The sequence below is a fragment of the Manis javanica genome, chromosome 10, assembly GCF_040802235.1.
Source record: "Manis javanica isolate MJ-LG chromosome 10, MJ_LKY, whole genome shotgun sequence".
Taxonomy (NCBI): domain Eukaryota; kingdom Metazoa; phylum Chordata; class Mammalia; order Pholidota; family Manidae; genus Manis; species Manis javanica.
The window spans coordinates 100,179,728-100,201,926 of NC_133165.1; the positions used below are offsets into that span (position 1 = coordinate 100,179,728).

Sequence of the window (22,199 nt, forward strand, 5' to 3'; positions counted from 1 at the left end):
TGCTGAAGAGGGAGGAGGAAAGAAGTAATTCAGCCCAAACTAAGCAAGCACATTTCATGTCTCTGCTTCCATCATGTCCACTAGCATCCTCTTGGCTAAAGCCAATCGTGATGACCAAGTCCAAAATCAACAGAGCGGGAAACACGGCCTCCCTCTGTGCTGGGAGGTACCCAGGAGTCACATGGCAGAGAGAATGTCTGGAGCCTTGAGGGCCATGATCCATTCTGTCACTGTGGTTTCCTGAAATGAAGGAAGTCCTTCTGGTAGAATTCTGTAGTGGAGGTGAAAAAAGGACACTCTAAATCAGCCCCAGTCCCAGGAGAGAAACAAGTTACAAAAAGGCTATGAAGAACCTAGAGGTGGATTTGAAGGAGAGAAACCCTGGTCATTTATCTCCAACACTTTATTTGAATTTAAGTGATTCTGGTTAAGCATTCATATAGGCTTTTATCCTTTCTGAATCTGTATGTTCATCATATGGACACTGAGCTGGAAGTTAAATCTAGGTAATGGTGTATCTAGTCCTTAGCAGTTTGGTCTCTTTCCAAAGTGCTTGAAGGCCAAATAAATGTGGCTTTAGACAGACAACTGTCACAAAGTCACAAATAACAATGATTTGGCAGGAAGTTCTTCCTGGTTTTGACTGTTGGTACTGCCAGATTTGTGTACTGTGCGGGTGCCACTCTTGTCAAATAGCCTGTGACAGTGCAGGAAGCCCAATCAGGGGGAGGCATGACACGCCTGAGGGCCTGGTATGATGGGGGAAGGTTGGGCCGTAGCAAATGCTCTCACGGCCTCCTGAGACTAAGCAGGGCTCCAGCTTCAAGCCTCCGGAGGGGGCCTGTGAGGGTTACATCTCAGTGTCGGCGACTGCTCCCTGGAGTGCACACGCTCAGTTCCCTTCATTTCTGCTCCCCGCTCGTCAGAATGTTTGCTCTGGGCCCACTGGAGCTCACTGGACTGAAGTGGCACAAATTCTGCCCCTCTAATGGGAATGGACATAAGAAAAAAAAGATAACCCAATGACAAGTGGGGGGCACCCTTCACTATATGCATTCCTAGGTGTTTGAGTCTTTTTTCTCCCTAGGATATGGGAGGGTGTGAGCTTATTCTATAAACATTTTGTAAAATGTTTTTTGAGCCAAATAGGAGAGGACACTAGAAAAGCCCCAGGAAGCCTGGGGAAGTAAATCCACGCCTGAGCGCAGCCAGGAGTAAAACCTCCGTTCACGTCAGCGTTCTGGGAAGGAGACATGCCGAATTTGTTCTCCACTTTGTATTTATGTCTGAGAAGAAGAGAGAACCACAAACAAATATCCCTTCCCACAGATTATTTTTTTTTCCTAATTAGGAATAGGTGAGTGAGTCTTATGTTTTGCTCAGGGTGGTAACATTCAAAACATTGTTTTTCAGTGGTATGAAAAGTAATTTATCTAAGAGACAAGGTGAATGATGCACCACTTAGGTGTGATTGCTGCAAATTGTAAAGCATTGAGGGAACTACAGATGCTCCTGTGGCACAGAGCTCTTCTGAATCACAGGAATGATGTTTAGATGAAAGCAAATCACTTTGACACAGGTACACTTCTGACACGTGACGCAGCCAGAGCTGGTGCCATGTGGAAGTGAGCCAGACAGAAAGAACATCGAATAATTTTCTTAGAGAAAAATACTTATATTTTAGACAGAATTTTTTGAGAAGAAAATATACAAGGGGTTTAAGCGAAATCTGAGCTTTGGTTTCTGTTGTCAGAATATCGAACATTTATTGTGTTGCTGTGGGCTCACTGAATCTCAGGAGACACTCAGACCGAGTAGGAAAGTCAGGCTTGAAATTTAGGAGACCAAGCAAAGCGAGAGTGACTTTGGGAGATGGTGACACAAAGATGACAGCTGGAGATAAGCATGCAGAAGAGCACCCTGAGAGGGGACAGAGGGAAGGGAAGATCACAGTTAGAGCCTTGGGAAATGCCCACCAAGGTAGGCTGATAACGGCTCCCAAATCCACATCCCAAACCCCTATGAACGGAACCTTAGTTGAAAAAAGAGTGTAGATGTGATCAAGGATCTTGAGATGAAGAGATCATCTTGTATTGTCAAAGGGTCCCTAAATGCCATCACACATGTCCTGGTGAGAGAGAGGCAGCGGGAGATAGACAGAGTCCCAGAGGAGGACATGGTGTGGCTGTGGAGGCGGAGGCAGGAGGGATGTGGTCACAAGGCCAGGAGCTCCAAGGAATCCCAGCGCCCGTGAGAAGTTGAGCGAAAAGGCAAGGGATGGATTTTTCCCTCCAGAGGTTCTGGAAGAAGCAGAGCCCTCCCAACACTTTGATTTTAGACGTCCAGCCTCCAGAACTGTGAGATAACAAATTTCTGTTGTTCCAAGCCCCATAGTTGTGTTCATTTGTTCCAGTCGTCTTTGGAAATGAATACACCCCCACACCTGCCCCCCACCCTGCCTTTGAGAACAGAGAGGAAAGAGAGTTTAAAGTTAGGTGAGGTATGAAGAAGCTTAGGTGTCATGGAAACCACAGGAAGAGTTTAAAAGCCCACGAGCAGAGGCAGTGGTGTTAAGTGCTAGGGCCTAAGGGGTGAGAACAAAGAGGAGGGAACGTCATCAGTAAGCCGGGAGGGAATGATGACTGCTGAGTTGTGCTGAGCACCTGCCGTGTGCCGGGCAGTGTCATAGCACTTTATTAATTCATTCTCACTATAACTCTGTGCGGTAGAAACTGTTATTATCTCCCTTTCCCAGGTGAGCACACTGAGCTGCAAAAGGATTAAACGATGCACAGTAGGTCAAACAGATGCACAGTGGCCAAGAATTGAGCCACCACAACCTGATTCAGACGCCCACATTTTACCCACATTCTGTGCTTGCCTCCGCCTATTCCTAAATGCGTTTCTCAAGGATCTGACTTGAGATTATGTAAGTAAGGTAGATGATAGGTCTCAAGAGGAAGAGGTATTTTTTTAAAGATAGTTTGAGGTAGAAAGGGGGGAAGAATAGAAAATTTCCATCACCCTGACTCCATCTTCTCAGCCCAGTTGGAGAGCATGCTTTCTGCTGACGCCGAGGAAAGCGACCAGACTTCGGGCGTCAAGAGTCCAGGGGACGTGATGCGGATATAATAGGAAGCACTGAATTAAAATTTTTTGTACAGGTCAACACACTCAGTGTCATTTCTGTGGCTGGCTCTTGACTCTGTGCCCTGCCTATGTCCAAGAAGTCTGCACACCCTGTGGACTGCCATGTGCAGAGGGAGAAGGAGGTGAGGGGGAGTTGTCATTCCACATCTCTGTATGGAGTGCATTTTGCTCGGAGCTGAAGAAGCAGAGAAGTACATGCTGTGATCCTTGACCTCATTGGAGAAACGGGGCATCCAGGTACCTGCAGGTGAATGCGAGTTCAAGGCCAGTGCACAAGGGCTAATTGCAAGATTGGAGACTGGAGTGTTGCCTGAGGGCCAGAGGAACTGGGAGCGCTTCAGGGGGAAGGTGCATTTCTGGCTGGTTCTTATTGACTAAGGGCTTTTGGTAGCTGGCTGAGAACCAGGAGGACATTTCAGCATGGATGCAAATACGGCTTTTAAGAGTTTAGCACAAACGAGTGTCAGCATCCTATCCCTTCCACCTCTGCCTTGTTAGATTATTCAGAACAACTACAGACTTAAAACAGTTTATCCTGTGTATTGGTATTTAACTCACCAGGCTACAAGCAATAGCAGGAAAGAGTAGGGTTAACATTTCAGTTACTTGCTGGCCTTGGACAAGTGACTTCACCTCAGAGCCTCAGGTTTCCCATCTGTAAAGTGTAGATACCAATTTTATCTTTGAGGGTTGTGGTGAGACATTCATGGGATAATGATCAATATCTAGCATGTTGCCTGGCATGTAACAGATAATCAATGTCAATATTTATTTACTAAAGTAATTAAGAACAAATTGGATGATGCAGTTTATTGATTAGCCATTCATTTCTGAAGATGTGACTCGTGAATCTTCAATAACAAATGTTAACTTTTCCTATGACTGGAGTATATTTGCTTGTGAACTGGCTTTTTGTTTATGCCTTTCTCGCCCCCATGGACCTAGCCATTCTATGAGGGCTGTAGTGGGCCAGGCCTTTTTTCTGTATCTCTAAGAATTCTTAATTCTTGGAGGACCTGGATGGATTTGCTCATTAAGGGTTCCTTCCAAATCCCTCTGTAATGGACCAATCTTCCTCATATCCATCCTCTCCTGGTAATATTCATTCTTTTTTTTTTGGTATCATTAATCTACAATTACATGAAGAACATTATCTTTACTAGACTCCGCCCTTCAGCAAGTCCCCCCCACATACCCCTTCACAGTCACTGTCCATCTGCATAGTAAGATGCTGTAAAATCACTACTTGTCTTCTCTGTGTTACACAGCCCTCCCTGTGCCCCCCATGCATTATACATGCTAATCATAATGCCCTCTTTCTTTTTCCCCGCCCTTATCCCTCCCTTCCCACCCATCCTCCCCAGTCCCTTTCCCTTTGGTAACTGTTAGTCCATTCTTGGGTTCTGTGATTCTGCTACTGTTGTTCCTTCAGTTTTCCTTTGTTCTTATACTCCACATATGAGTGAAATCATTTGGTACTTGTCTTTCTCCACCTGGCTTATTTCACTGAGCATAATACCCTCTACCTCCATCCATGTTGTTGCAAATAGTAGGATCTGTTCTTTTCTTATGGCTGTATAATATTCCATTGTGTATATGTACCACATCTTCTTTATCCATTCATCTACTGATGGACATTTAGGTTGCTTCCATATCTTGGCTATTGTAAACAGTGCAGCGATAAACATAGGGGTGCATCTATCTTTTTCAAACTGGAGTGCTGCATTCTTAGGGTAAATTCCTAGAAGTGGAATTCCTGGGTCAAATGGTAAGTCAATTTTGAGCATTCTGAGGAACCTCCATACTGCTTTCCACAATGGTTGAACTAATTTACATTCCCACCAGCAGTGTCGGAGGGTTCCCTTTCTCCACAACCTCGCCAACATTTGTTGTTGTTTGTCTTTTTGATGATGCCAATCCTTACTGGTGTGAGGTGATATCTCATTGTGGTTTTAATTTGCATTTCTCTGATGACAAGTGATGTGGAGCATCTTTTCATGTGTCTGTTGGTCATCTGAGTTTCTTCTTTAGAGAACTGTCTATTCAGCTCCTCTGCCCATTTTTTAATGGGATTATTTGCTTTTTGTTTCTTGAGGTGTGTGAGCTCTTTATATATTTTGGATATCAATCCTTTATCAGATCTGTCATTTACGAATCTTCCATACTGTAGGATACCTTTTTGTTCTATTGATGGTGTCCTCTGCTGTACAGAAGCTTTTTAGATTGATAGAGTCCCACTTGTTCATTTTTGCCTTTGTTTCCCTTGCCCAGGGAGATATGTTCACGAAGAAGTCACTCATGTTTATGTCCATGAGATTTTTACCTATGTTTTTTAATAAGAGTTTTATGGTTTCATGACTTACATTCAAGTCTTTGATCCATTTGGAGTTTACTTTTGTGTATGGGGTTAGACAGTGATCCAGTTTCATTCTCTTACATGTAGCTGTCCAGTTTTGCCAGCATCATCTGTTGAAGAGACTGTTATTTCCCCATTGTATGTCCATGGCTACTTTATCATATATTAATTGGCCATACATGTTTGGGTTAATGTTTGAAGTCTCTATTCTGTTCCACTGGTCTGTGGCTTTGTTCTTGTGCCAGTACCAAATTGTCTTCATTACTGTGGCTTTGTAGTAGAGCTTGAAGTTGGGGAGTGAGATCCCCCCCCCCACTTTATTCTTCCTTCTCAGGATTGCTTTGGCTATACAGGGTCTTTTGCGGTTCCATATGAATTTTTGAACTATTTGTTCCAGTTCATTGAAGAATGCTGTTGGTAATTTGATGGGGATTGCATCGAATCTGTATACTGGTTTGAGCAGGATGGCCATTTTGACAATATTAATTCTTCCTAGCCAGGAGCATGGGATGAGTTTCCATTTGTTAGTGACCTCTTTAATTTCTCTTAAGAGTGTCTTGTAGTTTTCAGGGTATAGGTCTTTCACTTCCTTGGTTAGGTTTATTCCTAGGTATTTTATTCTTTTTGATGCTATCGTGATTGGAATTGTTTTCCTGATTTCTCTTTCTATTAGTTCATTGTTAGTATATAGAAAAGCTACAGATTTCTGTGTGTTAATTTTGTATCCTGCAACTTTGCTGAATTTCGATATTAGTTCTAGTAGTTTTGGAGTGGAGTCTTTAGGGTTTTTTATGTACAAGATCATGTTATCTGCAAATAGTGACAGTTTGACTTCTTCTTTACCCATCTGGGTTCCTTGTATTTCTTTGTTTTGTCTGATTGCCATGGCTAGGACCTCCAGTACCATGTTGAGTAACAGTGGGGAGAGTGGGCATCCCTGTCTTCTTCCCGATCTCAGAGGAAAAGCTTTCAGACTCTCACTGTTCAGTATGAATGTTAGCTGTAGGTTTATCATGTATGGCCTTTATTATGTTGAGGTACTTGCCCTCTATGCCCATTTTGTTGAGTTTTTATCATGAATGGATGTTGAATTTTGTCAAATGCTTTTTCAGCATCTATGGAGATGATCATGTGGTTTTTGTCCTTTTTTTTGTTGATGTGGTAGATGATGTTGATGGATTTTTGAATGTTGTACCACCCTTGCATCCCTGGGATGAATCCCACTTGGTCATGGTGTATGATCCTCTTGAAGTATTTTTCAATTCGGTTTGCTAACATTTTGTTGAGTATTTTTGCATCAATGTTCATCAGGGATATTGGTCTGTAGTTTTCTTTTTTGGTGGGGTCTTTGCCTGGTTTTGGTATTAGGGAGATGTTGGCTTCATAGAATGAGTTTGGGAGTATCCCCTCCTCTTCTATTTTTTGGAAAACTTTAAGGAGAATGGGTATTATGTCTTCTCTGCATGTCTGATAAAATTCTGAGGTGAATCCATCTGTCCCGGGGTTTTGTTCATGGGTAGTTTTTTGATTACTGATTCAATTTCATTGCTGGTAATTGGTCTGTTTAGATTTTCTGTTTCTTCCTTAGTCAGTCTTGGGAGGTTGTATTTTTCTAGGAAGTTGTCCATTTCTCCTAGGGTTTCCAGCTTGTTAGCATAAAGGTTTTCATAGTAGTCTCTAATAATTCTTTGTATTTCTGTATGGTCCGTCATGATTTTTCCTTTCTCGTTTCTGATTCTGTTAATGTGTGTTGACTCTCTTTTTCTCTTAATAAGTCTGGCTAGAAACTTATCTATTTTGTTTATTTTCTTGAAGAACCAGCTCTTGGTTTCATTGATTTTTTTCTATTGTTTCATTCTTCTCAATTTTATTTATTTCTTCTCTGATCTTTATTATGTCCCTCCTTCTGCCTACCTTAGGCCTTATTTGTTCTTCTTTTTCCAATTTCGATAATTGTGACATTAGACTATTCATTTGGGATTGTTCTTCCTTCTTTCAATATGCCTGGATTGCTATATACCTTCCTCTTAAGACTGCTTTTGCTGCATCCCACAGAAGTTGGGGCTTTGTGTTGTTGTTGCCATTTGTTTCCATATATTGCTGGATCTCCATTTTAATTTGGTTGTTGATCCATTGATTATTTAGGAGCATGTTGTTAATCCTCCATGTGTTTGTGAGCCTTTTTGCTTTCTTTGTACAATTTATTTCTAGTATTATGCCTTTGTGGTCTGAAAAGTTGGTTGGTAGGATTTCAATCTTTTGGAATTAACTGAGGCTCTTTTTGTGAGCTAGTATGTGGTCTATTCTGGAGAATGTTCCATATGCACTTGAGAATAATGTGTATCCTGTTGCTTTTGGATGTAGAGTTCTGTAGATGTCTATTAGGTCCATGTGTTCTAGTGTGTTGTTCAGTGCCTCTGTGTCCTTACTTATTTTCTGTCTGGTGGGTCTGTCCTTTGGGGTGAGTGGTGTGTTAAAGTCTCCCAAAATGAGTGCATTGCATTCTATTTCCTCCTTTAATTCTGTTAGTATTTGTTTCACATATATTGGTGCTCCTGTATTGGGTGCATATCTGTTTTTAATGGTTATATCCTCTTGTTGGACTGAGCCCTGTATCATTATGTAATGTCCTTATCTCTTGTTACTTTCTTTATTTTGAAGTCTATTTTGTCTGATACTAGTATTGTAACACCTGCTTTTTTCTCTCTGTTGTTTGCATGAAAGATCTTTTTCCATCCCTTGACTTTTAATCTGTGCATGTCTTTGGGTTGAAGTGAGTCTCTTGTAAGCAGCATATAGATGGGTCTTGATTTTTCATCCATTCTATTACTCTGTGTCTTTTGATTGGTACATTCAGTCCATTTACATTTAGGGTGATTATTGAAATGAAAGATATGTACTTATTGCCATTGCAGGCTTTAGATTCGTGGTTACCAAAGGTTCAAGGTTAGCTTGTTTACTACCTTACTGTCCAACTTAACTCGCTTATTGAGCTATTATAAACACAGTCTGATGATTATTTCTCTCCCTTCTTATTCCTCCTCCTCCACCATTCTTCATATGTTGGGTGTTTTGTTCTGTGCTCTTTTTAGGAGTGCTCCCATCTAGAGCCATCCCTCTAAGATACCCTGTAGAGGTGGTTTGTGGGAGGCAAATTCCCTCAATTTTTGCTTGTCTTGGAATTGTTTAATCCCTCCTTCATATTTAAATGATAATTGTGCTGGAACCAAGTATCCTTGGTTCATGGCCCTTCTGTTTCATTGCATTAAATATATCATGCCATTCTCTTCTGGCCTGTAAGGTTTCTGTTGAGAAGTCTAATGATAGCCTGATGAGTTTTCCTTTGTAGGTGACCTTTTTTCTCTCTTTGGCTGCCTTTAATACTCTGTCCTCTTCCTTGATCTTTGCCATTTTAATTATTATATGTCTTGGTGTTGTCCTCTTTGGGTCCTGTCTCTTGGGAGTTCTGTGTGCCTCCGTCATCTGAGCAACTATTTCCTCCTCCAGTTTGGGGAAGTTCTCAGCAATTATTTCCTCAAAGACACTTTCTATCCCTTTTTCTCTCTCTTCTTCTTCTGGTACCCCTATAATGCGGATATTGTTCCTTTTCAATTGGTCACACAGTTCTCTTAATATTGTTTCATTCCTAGAGATCCTTTTATCTCTCTCTGCATCAGCTTCTATGTGTTCCTGTTCTCTGGTTTCTATTCCATCAATGGCCTCTTGCATCTTATCCATTCTGTTTATAAATCCTTCCAGAGATTGTTTCACTTCTGTAATCTCCCTCCGGAAATCTGTAATCTCCCTCTGGACTTCATCCCTTAGCTCTTGTATATTTCTCTGCAGCTCTGTCAGCATGTTTATGATTTTTATTTTGAATTCTTTTCCAGGGAGACTGGTTAGGTCTGTCTCTGCAGCTCCTCTCTCAGGTGTTGTCTGAACTATCTTGGACTGGACTAAATTTCTTGCCTTTTCATGGTGATAGCAGTGGCTGTAGGCAGGTTGCGGGTATGTCAGCTGGGAGAAGAAAGTCCTTTCCTGCTTTCTGGATGCCTTGCCCTTCTCCGCTGCCTGGGATAGTTTTACCTGCACTCCTGGAGCAGCCACCGGGTTAGTCCCCTATGCTGCTGTGGGCGGGGTCTCTGTCAGAGCATGGAGCCCTGTAGGGAGTAGCAGGCATGCCAAGTGCGCTCCTCCATGCTAGCGGCGCCCCTGCCGGGAAGCTGTGTACCAACAGCAGCCTTTGGGTCTGGCCCAGGTGGCTGTGCATTGGGCTGGGATTCTGGTCGGCTACTGGGACCGCGCCTGCTCCCTCTGGCTGTGCTGCAGGTGCACGCGGGCTCTCCTACGCGGGCCTCTACCGGGCTCCTCTGGCTCCGCTGCCACCACTGCGCATGAGCCATACCTGGGCTGTTCGTTTGCCGCCGCTGCGGGCTTGCACAAGCCTCTACTGGTCTCCTCTGGTGCCATTGGCACACACGATCTGCTCCCAGTCCCTTCCGGCACAGCCACCCCTGGCACACGCTACCACTCTCCTGCTACTGTGCTGGTGTGTCAGGGTCTGCGCCAGTTGGAGGAATGACTGGCAGGCTGCTTAGTGCCATGAGGGGCTTCAGAGCTGTGCTGCCTCCCCGGGGTTTAGGGCACCTAAGGTTCCCCAGGATTCCCAGCTGCTGGCTAAGTGTGCCGGGACGACTTCGTCCAGCTATGGGGTCCCTGTCTCTTTAAGACTTGCAGAAAGCACTCGCTTTTCTTTTGTCTCGGGGGTGCCGGTTGCAGGGACCTGCACACAGGTTTTGCTTTTTCCATTTCTCTAATATCCAGCACCCCGAGCACTTTGGAGAGCTGGTTGTTTAGCAGTCCTGGGCTTTCACTCCCTCCCTGTTCTGACTCCTTTCTTCCCACCAGGTTCTGGGGTGGGGGAGCGTTCGGGTCCTGCCTGGCCGCGGCTTGTATCTTACCCCCTTCATGTGATGCTGAGGTCTCACAGATGTAGATGTATCCTGGCTGTTGTACTGCATACACTGGTGTCTCTTTTAGGAATAGTTGTATTTATTGTATTTTCAGAAATATATATGTTTTGGGGAGGAGATTTCTTCTGAATTACTCACGCCACCATCTTCCTGTGATCCCCTACTCATTCATTCTTTCTTTCTTTTTTTGATATTTTCTCCGTACATGATTATATTTTTAATATGGAATTGGACAGTGTCAAGTACCTATGCATTGATTTTCACCATGTGATTTTTATTCTCATTTCTGTCATTGTGTGCTTCCTCGGGTGGAGTTTATATAAGAACTGGAAGTGCCACGCTGAGTCACAGCCCTGTCCCTTTAGCCCAATTATGCTTTGCAGAAGGGGCATGAAAAAATGTTTTTGTGAGCGCAGTCTACTTCACATGTACAGACTGAAACAGCATGTGGTGACTGATGTTGACTTAAAACGTCTCTCCCAGCCTCTCATCTGTTACCTAAAACTTTGTCTGCATTCTTCTGGCATCTGGATGGGTCTTCAGATGTTCACTTTGCACCTCTGCAGAAATGGGGAGCATACAAGGTGTAGGGAGTGTGCTGGAGTGGGTTCACACTGTGGTACCAGTCCTGCCCATAGAGATACGTGTAGAAGCGAGAGGCTTGCACTTGCCCAGGCACCTAAGCAACTGCGCAGGATGAGCATTGCAAGGGGAAACTGCCAGGAAGGGTCCACCCAGCATGGCAGATCTTATCTGCATGAATTTCCCAAGAGCAAGGCTCAGGCTCACAGCAGTGTGGGCTTGGAAAGCAGATCTTCTGGGGCAGACTCACGCTGAGCAATTCGTGATGAAGTAGATGTGTAGCAAGCCAGGACTGCAAGGCTGTCAGCCCACACTGAGAACCCTGTCTGCCGTGTGGGTGGGAAAGCTGCCGTGCTCACTCTCCCCTTGCGCTGGAAGCCAGGTGTTAATCTGACAGTTGCCTGGTGAGCGCTGTCAGAGCAAGGGCAGTTATAGGGATAAAGGGGTTAGAACTGTATGTGGGACTGTCTGGCTGTGCAATTTGAACCTGAACTTTGAGGCTGTTGCCTGAATGGGCACTGCCCATGATTGTCTCTAATACACATTTTTTTGTTTTGTTTTCGTTTTTATGCTTCCTTGCTGACCAAAGCTCATTCTGAGTTGAGTCATGCTTTCTTAAAATTCATTAGCATCTACACATTGGCCCAGGTCACATTCTTTTTTCCATGTTGGGGAAATTAACGTAACTCTTGATACCACTGACATGACCAATGCTTGCTGATTAACAGTTTACCTCTGAGCAGACTTTTCATTTCCCTTATTTCTGGTTTTTTAGTAGATTACTCTCTGCAGCCTTCCAGTAGATACTTGATATGTAAACTGATTGTTTTGCCTGCCAGGCATAGTTTTCTCATCTGCATAAGGCATCAGATTAATGAGCTAACCACTCAGGTAACTCCCAACTCTAAATGTCTACCTTCAAGTTTCAAGAGATTTTCCTCTTAATAAAAAATTCTCTGATTTCATGAAGGTTAGCTTTCCTCTCTTAGATGGCATGATTCCTGACCAAATCCCCTGGCTGGTTGGCATTAAATGAAGCTAACATCTTTCTTTCACTCTTTCAAAAGAACAGATCTGGATTCAGCCATCGCTCAGTTTGAATTCCAGCCCTGTCCTTGCAGTGCTTCTTTAGACAAAGAGCACCACCTTTCAGGCTTCACTGAGGCTTCTAAAATGATTTTCTAATTCTCTTTTCCATCAGTAATTTATTAGCTGGAATTCTTCTGTAATGAAGAACTCTCTCATCAATTATTTGGTTGCTTTAAAATATGATAAGAAAGGAAAAGCAGGATAAATGCTTACTTCTTTCCCTTTATCAGTTTTCTGAGTAATGAATTGGTATCTTAGCAGTCATCACTTATGATCAATAAGTGTTTTTTAAAAAAATCTCTTTTGAACTCAGTTATTTTTATATGGTTGATATGTATCAGTAGGTATAATCGATATGGATATAATCAATTTCAGTCAGTGCAGTCCATATTGTTTTTGATGAAATTGACATAATATCTGGGATATGCTTTACTCCAACACCTAAAAAGCAAACGAACAAAAAAGGGAATATTGAAGGGTAAAGATTGGGAAAAAATTTTTTTTAGGTTTTATGGAAAAATACTTATTGAAGCTGAGTAGTGGGTACATGGATTTTATTACACTCTTATTTTTGCTTTTGGTATGTTTAAAATTTCCAAGATAAAAGAGCTCTAAAAATGCACATAATTCTAAGGTGACCAGAAGTATAAATCTTGAGTTCAAGCCTCACCTCTAGCCTATGCATGAATGCCGTAGAGAAAGCTCCTTGATCTTTACTGAACATCCAGATACCCCAGCCCTAGTTCATACTTCTCATAGCCCCTGACAGCATGACACATGTGTGCATCTTTTTCCAAGAGTTTGGAAGGAATTTTAATATTTGACTTTATTGGATCCCCATTCATAAAACTATAGTTATGATAACTGAACATGTCTACTTTTGAGTGAAATAATGTTCAGTGAATAGTACAATGTGAAAAACAATTAGAACCACAGTTCTAGCATCACTACTGTCCCTTAAGAATTTGAAACATAGTGGCAATTGCTCTCTGGATTTCATGCCAGAAAATAACTTGACATTTTAGCCCCGCTGAACAGATTTCTTCAACATAATGGTGCTATTTCTCATTCCAGGTGTAAGTTTATCTATTCATGGGGCTGAAAAGCGTTTCCAAATCCATCAACGGCGAAGTGTGGCAAGCCGCCCAGGGTCACGTCGCCTGCCTGTGGTCAGGCATTCCTCACTCCCACCAGGCAGAAGGTCAATAAAAATGGAGGCAAGCTCTTCTGGAATCACTAATGGGAAAACCAAAGTCTTCCATCCAGGTAACGCATGGGGAGTTCAACAGGGACCCGTTGTAGAAGCAACCTAGTGCCTCCTGCATTATATTTTTAAATCTAAGTATGCCATACTCCTAATTAACCTTGCTTTTCAAAAAAATCTTGTTTTTGTTTTTCATCTTCACTTTACTCGGTGGTAAATGTCACCAAGAGCAATAAGAGAAGAGAGAGCTGGATGTATCAGAAAAGGTTAAGACTTCATTCCACCTGCAGTGATAGAATTTAAATGAAAATCCAAGTGAAAACACTCTCACTCAGTTCAAAAAAAGCTTATGGTATAATAAAACCAAATAGAGATTTGGCCATTTTGTTGATAATTTGCTTGAAGATAGCCCAGGGGAAAACTCAGGCTAAAAATGCCCACTTTCAAGCCTAAGTTATCTGTCTTGCCTACAACCTCTGGATATTAGGGGAGAAGACTAGAGTTTTATTAAGTTTCAAAGCTCTAGAAAGCATCTATGATCTCTTAAAAATCTTCAGATGTGTTTATATTAAAGCAGATAATTCCAAATTAGATTTTATTTGCTTGTTTGGATGAGAAGCTCATTTAAGTGTTCATTCATTCAACAAATTTATTGAATGCCTGCTATCTGTTAGGCATTGTTTTGGGTGCTGAGGAGGCCTCACTGAACAAGGCAGCATTCCAGTCTGTCTGACTCATAAACACTGACCTGTGAGGGAATTTGGAAGTCATTTAGCACAACTCTCACCTGGTTTGGATTCCTCTGTGTCATGTCCTGGCAGGTGGCCGGCCACCCAGCCCCAACTAAAGCCAAGCCTCCATCTCTAGCTGCGTCACACCATCTTCTCTCTCAGCCAATAATCTTACTTCCTAACTGCACCAAGGCATCCCAGGGCATGAATTACTGCAGATCCTTTACCATGCATCTCCAAATGCATCTGTTCACTTCCATCCTTTTCCTCTATCCTCCAGTTTTCAGAAGACAAGAGCCCTCCCATTGTCCTAGACCAAGTGTTCACCTGTGGTCTTGGCCCCCTTCCTCTTGTAAACCTTGCTCAGGAGAATGTGTGCCCTGCTTCTTACCACCTCCCCCCTTCCTTACAGCTGGCTCCTCCCCCTCAGCCTATCAGGAAGGCCTGGGTTTCTCCCATTCTAAGCATCTTCATTTGACACTATCCTTTCTCTCTTCTACGACTTCCTCCTTCCTTCTAAACAAACTTTGAAAAGACTAATGCACCCTGTTTCCTCTTTTTCTCTCACTTACCAGCACTCTGCAACCTGACATGATCTGGTTCCTAGCTCTTCCCTCCATCCCCGCTACTCTACGGCCCTTAGTGACCCGCTTTAATCACAGCATGGTGAGTGGCAGACTCTCCTGATGTACCAGACCATGGTGGATTGCCATTTCTTCCCCAAAACACTGTTCCCTGGCGTCCCTAATAGTCTTTCTTGGTTCTCCCCTTCTCTCATAGGTGACTTTGATGGTTTCCCAATGTCCAGTGCCTCTCTCTTCCTTTTACCTCCTGTCCTGGTACGTCCTTTATACCAAATCCAGAATGATTGATCTCTGTCCCTAATCATGCCATTAACCTTGCTTGTCCTATTGATTATAAAGGTCAAACTTCTTAGTATACTGACTAAAAATGCCCTTCGTTATTTAACCTTTACTCCTTCTCATTCTTCATTTTGTGCCCCCTCTGACTTAAAGTTTATATTCTAGTGTATCAATCAGGCTCCAGTCAGAAGAGCAGAACCAGTAGAAAGTACACACGTCGAAGTTGCCTAGAAGGATTGGCTTCCATGATTATGAGGGCCGTCCAGGCAAGTCTGAAATCCATAGATCAGGCCATCAGGAAGGACAGGCTCGTTACTATCCACAGGTGGAATTTCTTCTTCAGGGACGCCTCAGCTCAGCTTTATTAAGGCCTTTCAACTAATTGAGTCAGTTCATCTCAGATAATCTAAGATTAGATTTTATGTTTACGCATTATATATTTTAATCTTCCTTACTTAAAGTCAACTGATTAGGGACATTAATCATATCTACAAAACTACCTTCACAGCAACACCTGGATTAGTGTTCATTGCATAGCTGGGGGCTGTAGTCTAGCCAAGTTAGCATATCAACTGGACCATCACCTCTAAGCAGATCGACTTGCTTCCAGCTGTCCAAACACGGGATACAGTTTCACGTCTCCCAACCTTTGCTCATGCTGTTCTCTCTAGGATGCCCTGGTTTTGTTCCAGTTATCTTTTAACATTTTGAAATTACTGTCATTCTCTCTACTGTAAAGCCTTCAGAGGCAGGGATTCTGGATTATTTATATTTGTACCTCCAATAAATATTTGTAGAGTAGGACTGAACTACAACTTCATTAGCTGTTTTCAGACTATAGCATAGCTTTCTTTTTAAAAAAAATTTTCCACCTGTGTTGGGATATCCTTGATAAATTACAATAATGTTCTAATTGCTCTGCCTGTCTTTCTTTCAACAATTATTTGTTGAGGGCCTATAGGGTTACCAGGCACTCTTTAAGTACCTGGGATACATCAGTGAATGAAACATAAAAAGACCCCTGCCCTCAGAGAGTTCACTTTCTACCTTGGGGAGACAGACAATACATAAACAGAATAAATAAATTATATAGTATTTAGGAAGAGGATAAACATTATGGATAAAAGAAAAAGTAGGGGAATCAGGTGGTAGGATTGCACATTGCAATTTTATATAAGGTGATTGGTTAGGCAATATTGTGGAGGAGATGTGTGATCAAAGACTAGAAGGAGCTGAAAGAGCCGTGTAGCTGTATACATCCCAGCAGAGTGACAGCCAGTCGACAGGCCAGAGGATAGGAATGAGTCTGGCAATTTGAGGAACAGCACAGAGGTCCCTGAGTGTGCAGTGGAGTCAGGAGGAAACATTGGCTTAGATCAGAGGAACTAAATGTGGCAGAGGCTCGTAGGTCATAGTAAAGACTGAGCCCTGCACGAAAACCTTACAGATTTTTGAGCAGAAGAATCCAATGATCTGAATCCCAGTATCACTTTGGCTATCATTTGAGAATAGATTCTAGAAGGAGTGGGTGAAGGGAGGAAGATAAGAAAAGAGGTCATCATAGCAGTCCAGTTGAGAGATGATGGTAGCTCTGACCAGGGGTGGCAGAAGTAGTGGTGAGAATTTGGATTCTGGAAGTTATTCAAAGTTGGCCCAACAGGATTTCCCAGTGGATTGGATATGGGGTAAGACAGAAAGGAGAGCTCAGGATGACTCCAAGGGTTTTGGCCTATGTAAACTGGATTAGTATCAACTGAGATAGAGAAGGCTGCATGCGAAACAGATTTGGTAGATTTTATGGTATGTACCTGAGCAAGTTCGTCCCAGCAGAGTGATAGCCAGTAGACAGGTCAGAGGATAGTGGATGGGCCAAAGGTCATTGAGTCTGGCAGTTGGAGGAATTGTGGGACCAAGATCAGAAGTTTGATTATTGACACAACAATATTGAAACTCGGTGAGATCATGTGTGTGGTGGGATAAACACATCTGGAGTTTGAGAGTTTGGTCTGGGGAGGAGATATAAAATCAACTGTTGTCAACATATGAATGGTCTTTAAAGCCATAAGATGAAAAAAAGATGGCAAAAGGAAGAAGTAGTAATGGAAAACAGGAGAGGGTTAAGGGCTGAAATCTGGGGCACTTGGATAATAAAGGCAAGCGGAGAACATGAACCACCAGCAAAGACAACTAAGAAAGAATGACGAGCAAGGATATAAAGAAACTAGAAACTACATGTCTTGGAAGTTAAGCCAGAAAAGTTTATCAAGAAGAGAGAAGTGATTATATAGGTTCATTGTTGCTAAAAGTCGAGTAAGATGAAGACCAAGATTTGGCCATTGATTTTATTAAAGTGGCAATCGATGGTGATTTTGATAAGAGCAATTTTGGTAAAGTGATGGAAATGAAATGCCAAATTCAAGAGGGATTGACAGAATGGAAGGATATAAGTTGGATACTGTAAACGTTGAAAAGTTTTTAAAAGCAGTTTTGCTGTGAAGGCTTAGTGAAGAAATAGGGGGGCAGCAACTGAAAGAAAAGTAAGGTCAAGAGAGTTTCTTTTGAAATAGCAAACCTCCAGCAATAATTCATGATGTTTGACAGAGGGGAGAAATGGTGATGGGGACATCAGTGAGAGAGATGAGAGCTATGCACAATAGAATCATGAATATTTTATCTGTGATAGCAGATGGGAAGGGAGAATATGTGACTATTGGCAGTGTGATGAGGGTCCAGGAAGTTCTTTTCCTACTATGTCAGTTTTAACTGTAATGTGGGAAGCAAGGTCATCACTGAGAATGAGAATGGGGCCAAGCTGATAGGTAGGGAAGGGGGAGGAGCAAGAGGGTCAGAATGGGAGTGGGAAGGAGAGGGCATGATGGCATGGTGGTACGGACGTGAGAAATATGATTGCCAGTCCACATTCAAGTACCATTTGAGAATTATGGTCATGAAATTAAGGTAGGATCAGTCACCATGGTTGTGTGTTTTTCTTTAACCTTGTTCAGCTACATGAATAATGGAGGGTTAGATTTAGTCGGAGTTCTGATTTTGCCAAAGAATTGGGAAGAGAGGGAATCAAAGGTTCATGAGGGGGCGTAAGTATAACAATTGATCATGTGATTTAAGCTTGGTGAAGAGGGGAGTGAGGCCATCACAGGGGCGAAGAAGAGTGGCAACTGATAGGATCCGGTGACTGGAGGTCCCAAAGGGGTTGAAAGGTATTGGGTTAATGGGAGGAAGAGCTAGAGAGATGAGAGGGGTTGTAAGAGCGCGGGATGCAGGGCACTGATATTATGAAGGGCAAAGCTGTTCTTAGTAATGACAAGGTTCTGACTAGGGTATGGGATGAGTGGCTGTAAAAAGGTGGAGGGCAAGATCATTGGAGGAAAAATTCTCAAGGACTCAGAGGCTAGGGTTTGAGAAGGATCATCTACATAGATACTAAAATTGTCAAGCATTGAATAGTTTTTGAGAGAGTGATAATAAGCCAAGAGTAAACCTCATCAGGAATGAGAGCCTGACCTGGGAGGCAGCAGGCAAATACCATAATAAAGGACAGGAGGTGATATAAGATAACAACTCAGAGTCAAGGCTGGGGATGTTTAGCAAAAGGGAAGAACAATGGTCTGAAGGTAGTACTAAGACTCAAGGAAGACTCCTTCTTCTCCAGATCCATTGATGTCAGGGCTGTGGAAGAAAATAGTGCCTTAGGAAAGAGCCTCAGGGAAACAGTGACCTCAGAGCCAGGCTTTCAATAGAACAAGATGAAGGTATAATCTGAGTAAAGACTGATGATGGGAAGAGAATTCTGGGAGGCCCAATGGAAGGGTTTTGGATGTTGGAATATTGCCTTAAATGGCTTTCTTTGATAATTTTCCTGGAGCACCTCAGAAGTTCTCCAGAGAAGACCATTAATACTATCCCTCCTCTATTTAAAAATCTTTATGTCTGCAAAAAAAACACCACCTTATGAGCCCAGTTTTTCAAGACCTCTACAATTTAACCTCCCCCTGTTTTCCCAGGTTTGTCTTCTTTTATGTTCCATAATCTGCCTTGCTCTCTACAACCATCATCAACTCTACCATTTCTCCACAGGCTTTTCCTCTCCCATTTCTCTGCCATTGCTCAAGCTCCTCCTTCTTTTTGGAATGCCCTCCCCCCAATAAATCTCTCCGCAGCTCTTCTCATTCCTCAAAGGATAATCTAAATTCCTCTTCCTCCCGAAAGTCTTTCTAGGTCCCACTGGTCAGAACTGATCTCCCACTTGCTAGTACTTTCGTGAACTTGACGCCTTATCAAAGTCCACGTGGTTTTAGATGTTATATTTCTCCCTGGAAGGCAGGAACTGTATTCAGTTCATCTTTGTATTTGCCACCTCCCCTAACTCCATGCATTATTCAGGGTAGGTTGTTACTAGATAATTACCTGCTGCTTGTCAAAATCTATTCCACCCACTGATACAGGTTTGCATCCTGAAATTACACAGAGTAAATCTAATTCTCTTTCAAATGATGATCCTTTAGTTATTCCAAAAAATTCATCTTGAGCTATTTGGCAACTGAAACACTTTCTATTTTCTTCAACACTTATTTTCTTCAATGCTTCCTTCAATGACATGGTTTTCAGATTCTTACAGTCCTGCCCACTCTTCTCTTAGAAACAGTTTTACTGTATTACTGCCTCTTAGAATTGCATAGAATGTTCTGTTTGTGCCTGACCACGGCAGAGCAGAGACAGCCTTTAATTGACATCCTGTACTGATATTAATGTAATAAAAATAGAAAGCAATGCTGTTAAGGTATTTCCTAATGGCATAATATCAGTGTAGAATAATTTAGCATATCTCAAGTTACTCTCACCCTAAAAACTAATCACCTCATTTATCCATAATTTTATCATAGATTCTTGAATTCTACTTGCATTGGCTATTGCTAATATAAAATATTAAATATGAAAAATACAAAATATTTTGTAAAATATATGAAAGCTAATTCTTTAGCACAGAATTATAATTAAGAAAAATTATGTTAACCATATTACAATTAGAAACCTGTTTTTAAATATATATATATATATATTTAAAACTCATATTATTCTGCAAGATAGTTGTAACTTCAAGTCCACCTTTTTATTTTTAGTTTACTTATACTAATGCATCACAGCTGTCTGTTGAAAGATTACAGAGGAGCTCTCAAACTGAGTTTCTTATTTGTAGGGAGTCATAGATAAAATGCCATAAAAGCAGCATGGGCATTTTAGTATAACATTGAGGGCTATAAAGTCATCCATCTACTTTTTACAAAGTTAATAATTTTGCACCAGTTCCCAAAATGCTTTCTAAAAGTCCACTCAGACTGGTTAAATGCAAAAAGAAAGCTAGAGAACCTTGTGGATCTTCTATTACCATCAGCCCTGAACAATTTCAATTCATTTATCCCCCTTGATTTTACAAACATCTCTGAATGTCTACTGTGTACTAATAAATATTTTTTTGGAAGATACCTCCTCAGGGCTGGAATGGTATAGACTCTTACACATGTACCTCACAGTTGGTCCAAAGAGACAGTCAAGGTTCTTTGGTATAAACAACAGAGACCAATTACTTAATTCAATAAAAAAAAGGGAATTTAAATCTGATGGATATGGATGGAAAGCCTGGAGAACCAGCTTTAGAAAAGGAACAGAAACCAAAAAAATAATGACTTGATTATCTGAAATAGGTCAACCCTTGACATTTTTCTTAGTTTTGTATCATTTGACTCAAGGTTTGAAGATCTGGGAGAGACAGTCCTACTGACCATGCGCCTTTCCCTTGGCAGGGCAAAGGGTGATAAGAGAAAGGAGACACCTTTCCCTTTAGCCTTTAAATAGAGAGTAGGACCCCTTGATTCTCCTCCCACCCGGCTGTACACAGGACGGAAAGGACGTTTCCCCAAAAGGAAACAGAAGTGACGTTAGAAAAGGGAAATGGACACAGAAGAGAGTCTACCAAAGGGACCCTGTTCTTGACCTGCTGAAACAGAAAAGGTCAGACTGTTGTAAGGGTTGAAACAGAGATATAAAGTAATGGGAGCATTCTTACTGGGGGAAGTTTAGGAAGCATTAAAATGGCATATGCTCTACCAATTGGATTTGAAGGTCAACTAGTATATCAACAGGAAGATACAGGAAAGAGATACTTTTGGTGTAGGTGTGTCCCAAATATTGTATGGGTCACACTTATAATTTTAAAAATTAATTAACTATTTATTTGACATTCAAATGTAACTGGGCATCCTGTAGTTTTATGTGTTATACCTGGCTGTCCCTATACAGCATTGTTAGGACAATTAAATAAATTCAGTCATGTGAAATGCTCAGTATGATCCTTGGCACATAGCAAGTAAGTGCTCAGTAATAAATGGTAGTGATCATTTTTGTTGTCACCATTATCATCAACAAAACTCAGGACCCTGGAAGTACATATGTCTCAGAATCCTTTCTTGCTCAGTCACTGCACGATAGCGCAGTTTCCCAGCTATACGGTATTCCCGGAGTTCCAATAAGACAGCTTCTCTTTATGCTGTACTGACACAGAAGCCACTCACCTTCATGTTGTATTTGTGTGGCTTCTCTTTTCTGCTGATTGTTTTAGAGGTTTCTCCTGTGTATTGATTTCATTTTTAACCTTATCTTTTAGTCACTCACGATTAATGAGTATTATTTTCTGTTCCCCTTACTATTAAATGGCACAAAGCTTGGGATTCAGAGGGTCCAGTGCCTAGTAAACTGAAGCATTGGTTGCAATTTTTTGAATTTGAAACTGTAAAGCTTAGTGAGTATAGGTCAAATTATCCCAGTTTAATGACTATGCCCTATAAAATAGAATTAGAAGGCTTCTGAAATCTAAAATATTTCTTTTATTGCTTTTCCTTTATCTGTGAGGCCCATCATATAGTCCTAGGGAAATGTCATTAGTCACAGAATATGTCCTTTACTTTCTTTTAGAATTTGTAAAATGATGTCTTGCTGGTATGTTTCATTATTTTCCCAAGTAATCTCTAACACAGTCCCCTTTATCTCCCTTTTAAATAGGCTTTTCTTTGTTTATGGATGATCATTTTTCCCTTCTATAAATATGGTATTTAAATTCTGGGACAAGTTGATTTCACCTGGGAGAAACTGTAGGATTTTGTTGTTTTCAGTTAGCTGGAATGACCACAGTGCTATCTGTATACAGAGATATAAAGTATTTGGAAAAAAATATACAGC

The 22,199-nt window shown here is 41.7% G+C and overlaps 1 protein-coding gene across 4 annotated transcripts in view; it reads left to right on the plus strand.

The window, feature by feature from the left end:
* The window catches only part of ANO4 (anoctamin 4), a 388,856-nt gene that overhangs the window by 174,892 nt on the left and 191,765 nt on the right, over positions 1 to 22,199 (plus strand). For all 4 annotated transcript variants that reach the window (XM_037007143.2, XM_073213690.1, XM_073213691.1 and 1 more), the window contains one exon: positions 13,225 to 13,416. In XM_037007143.2, the coding sequence (XP_036863038.2) occupies positions 13,225 to 13,416 (192 nt within the window). The remainder of the gene's footprint in view (positions 1 to 13,224; positions 13,417 to 22,199) is intronic.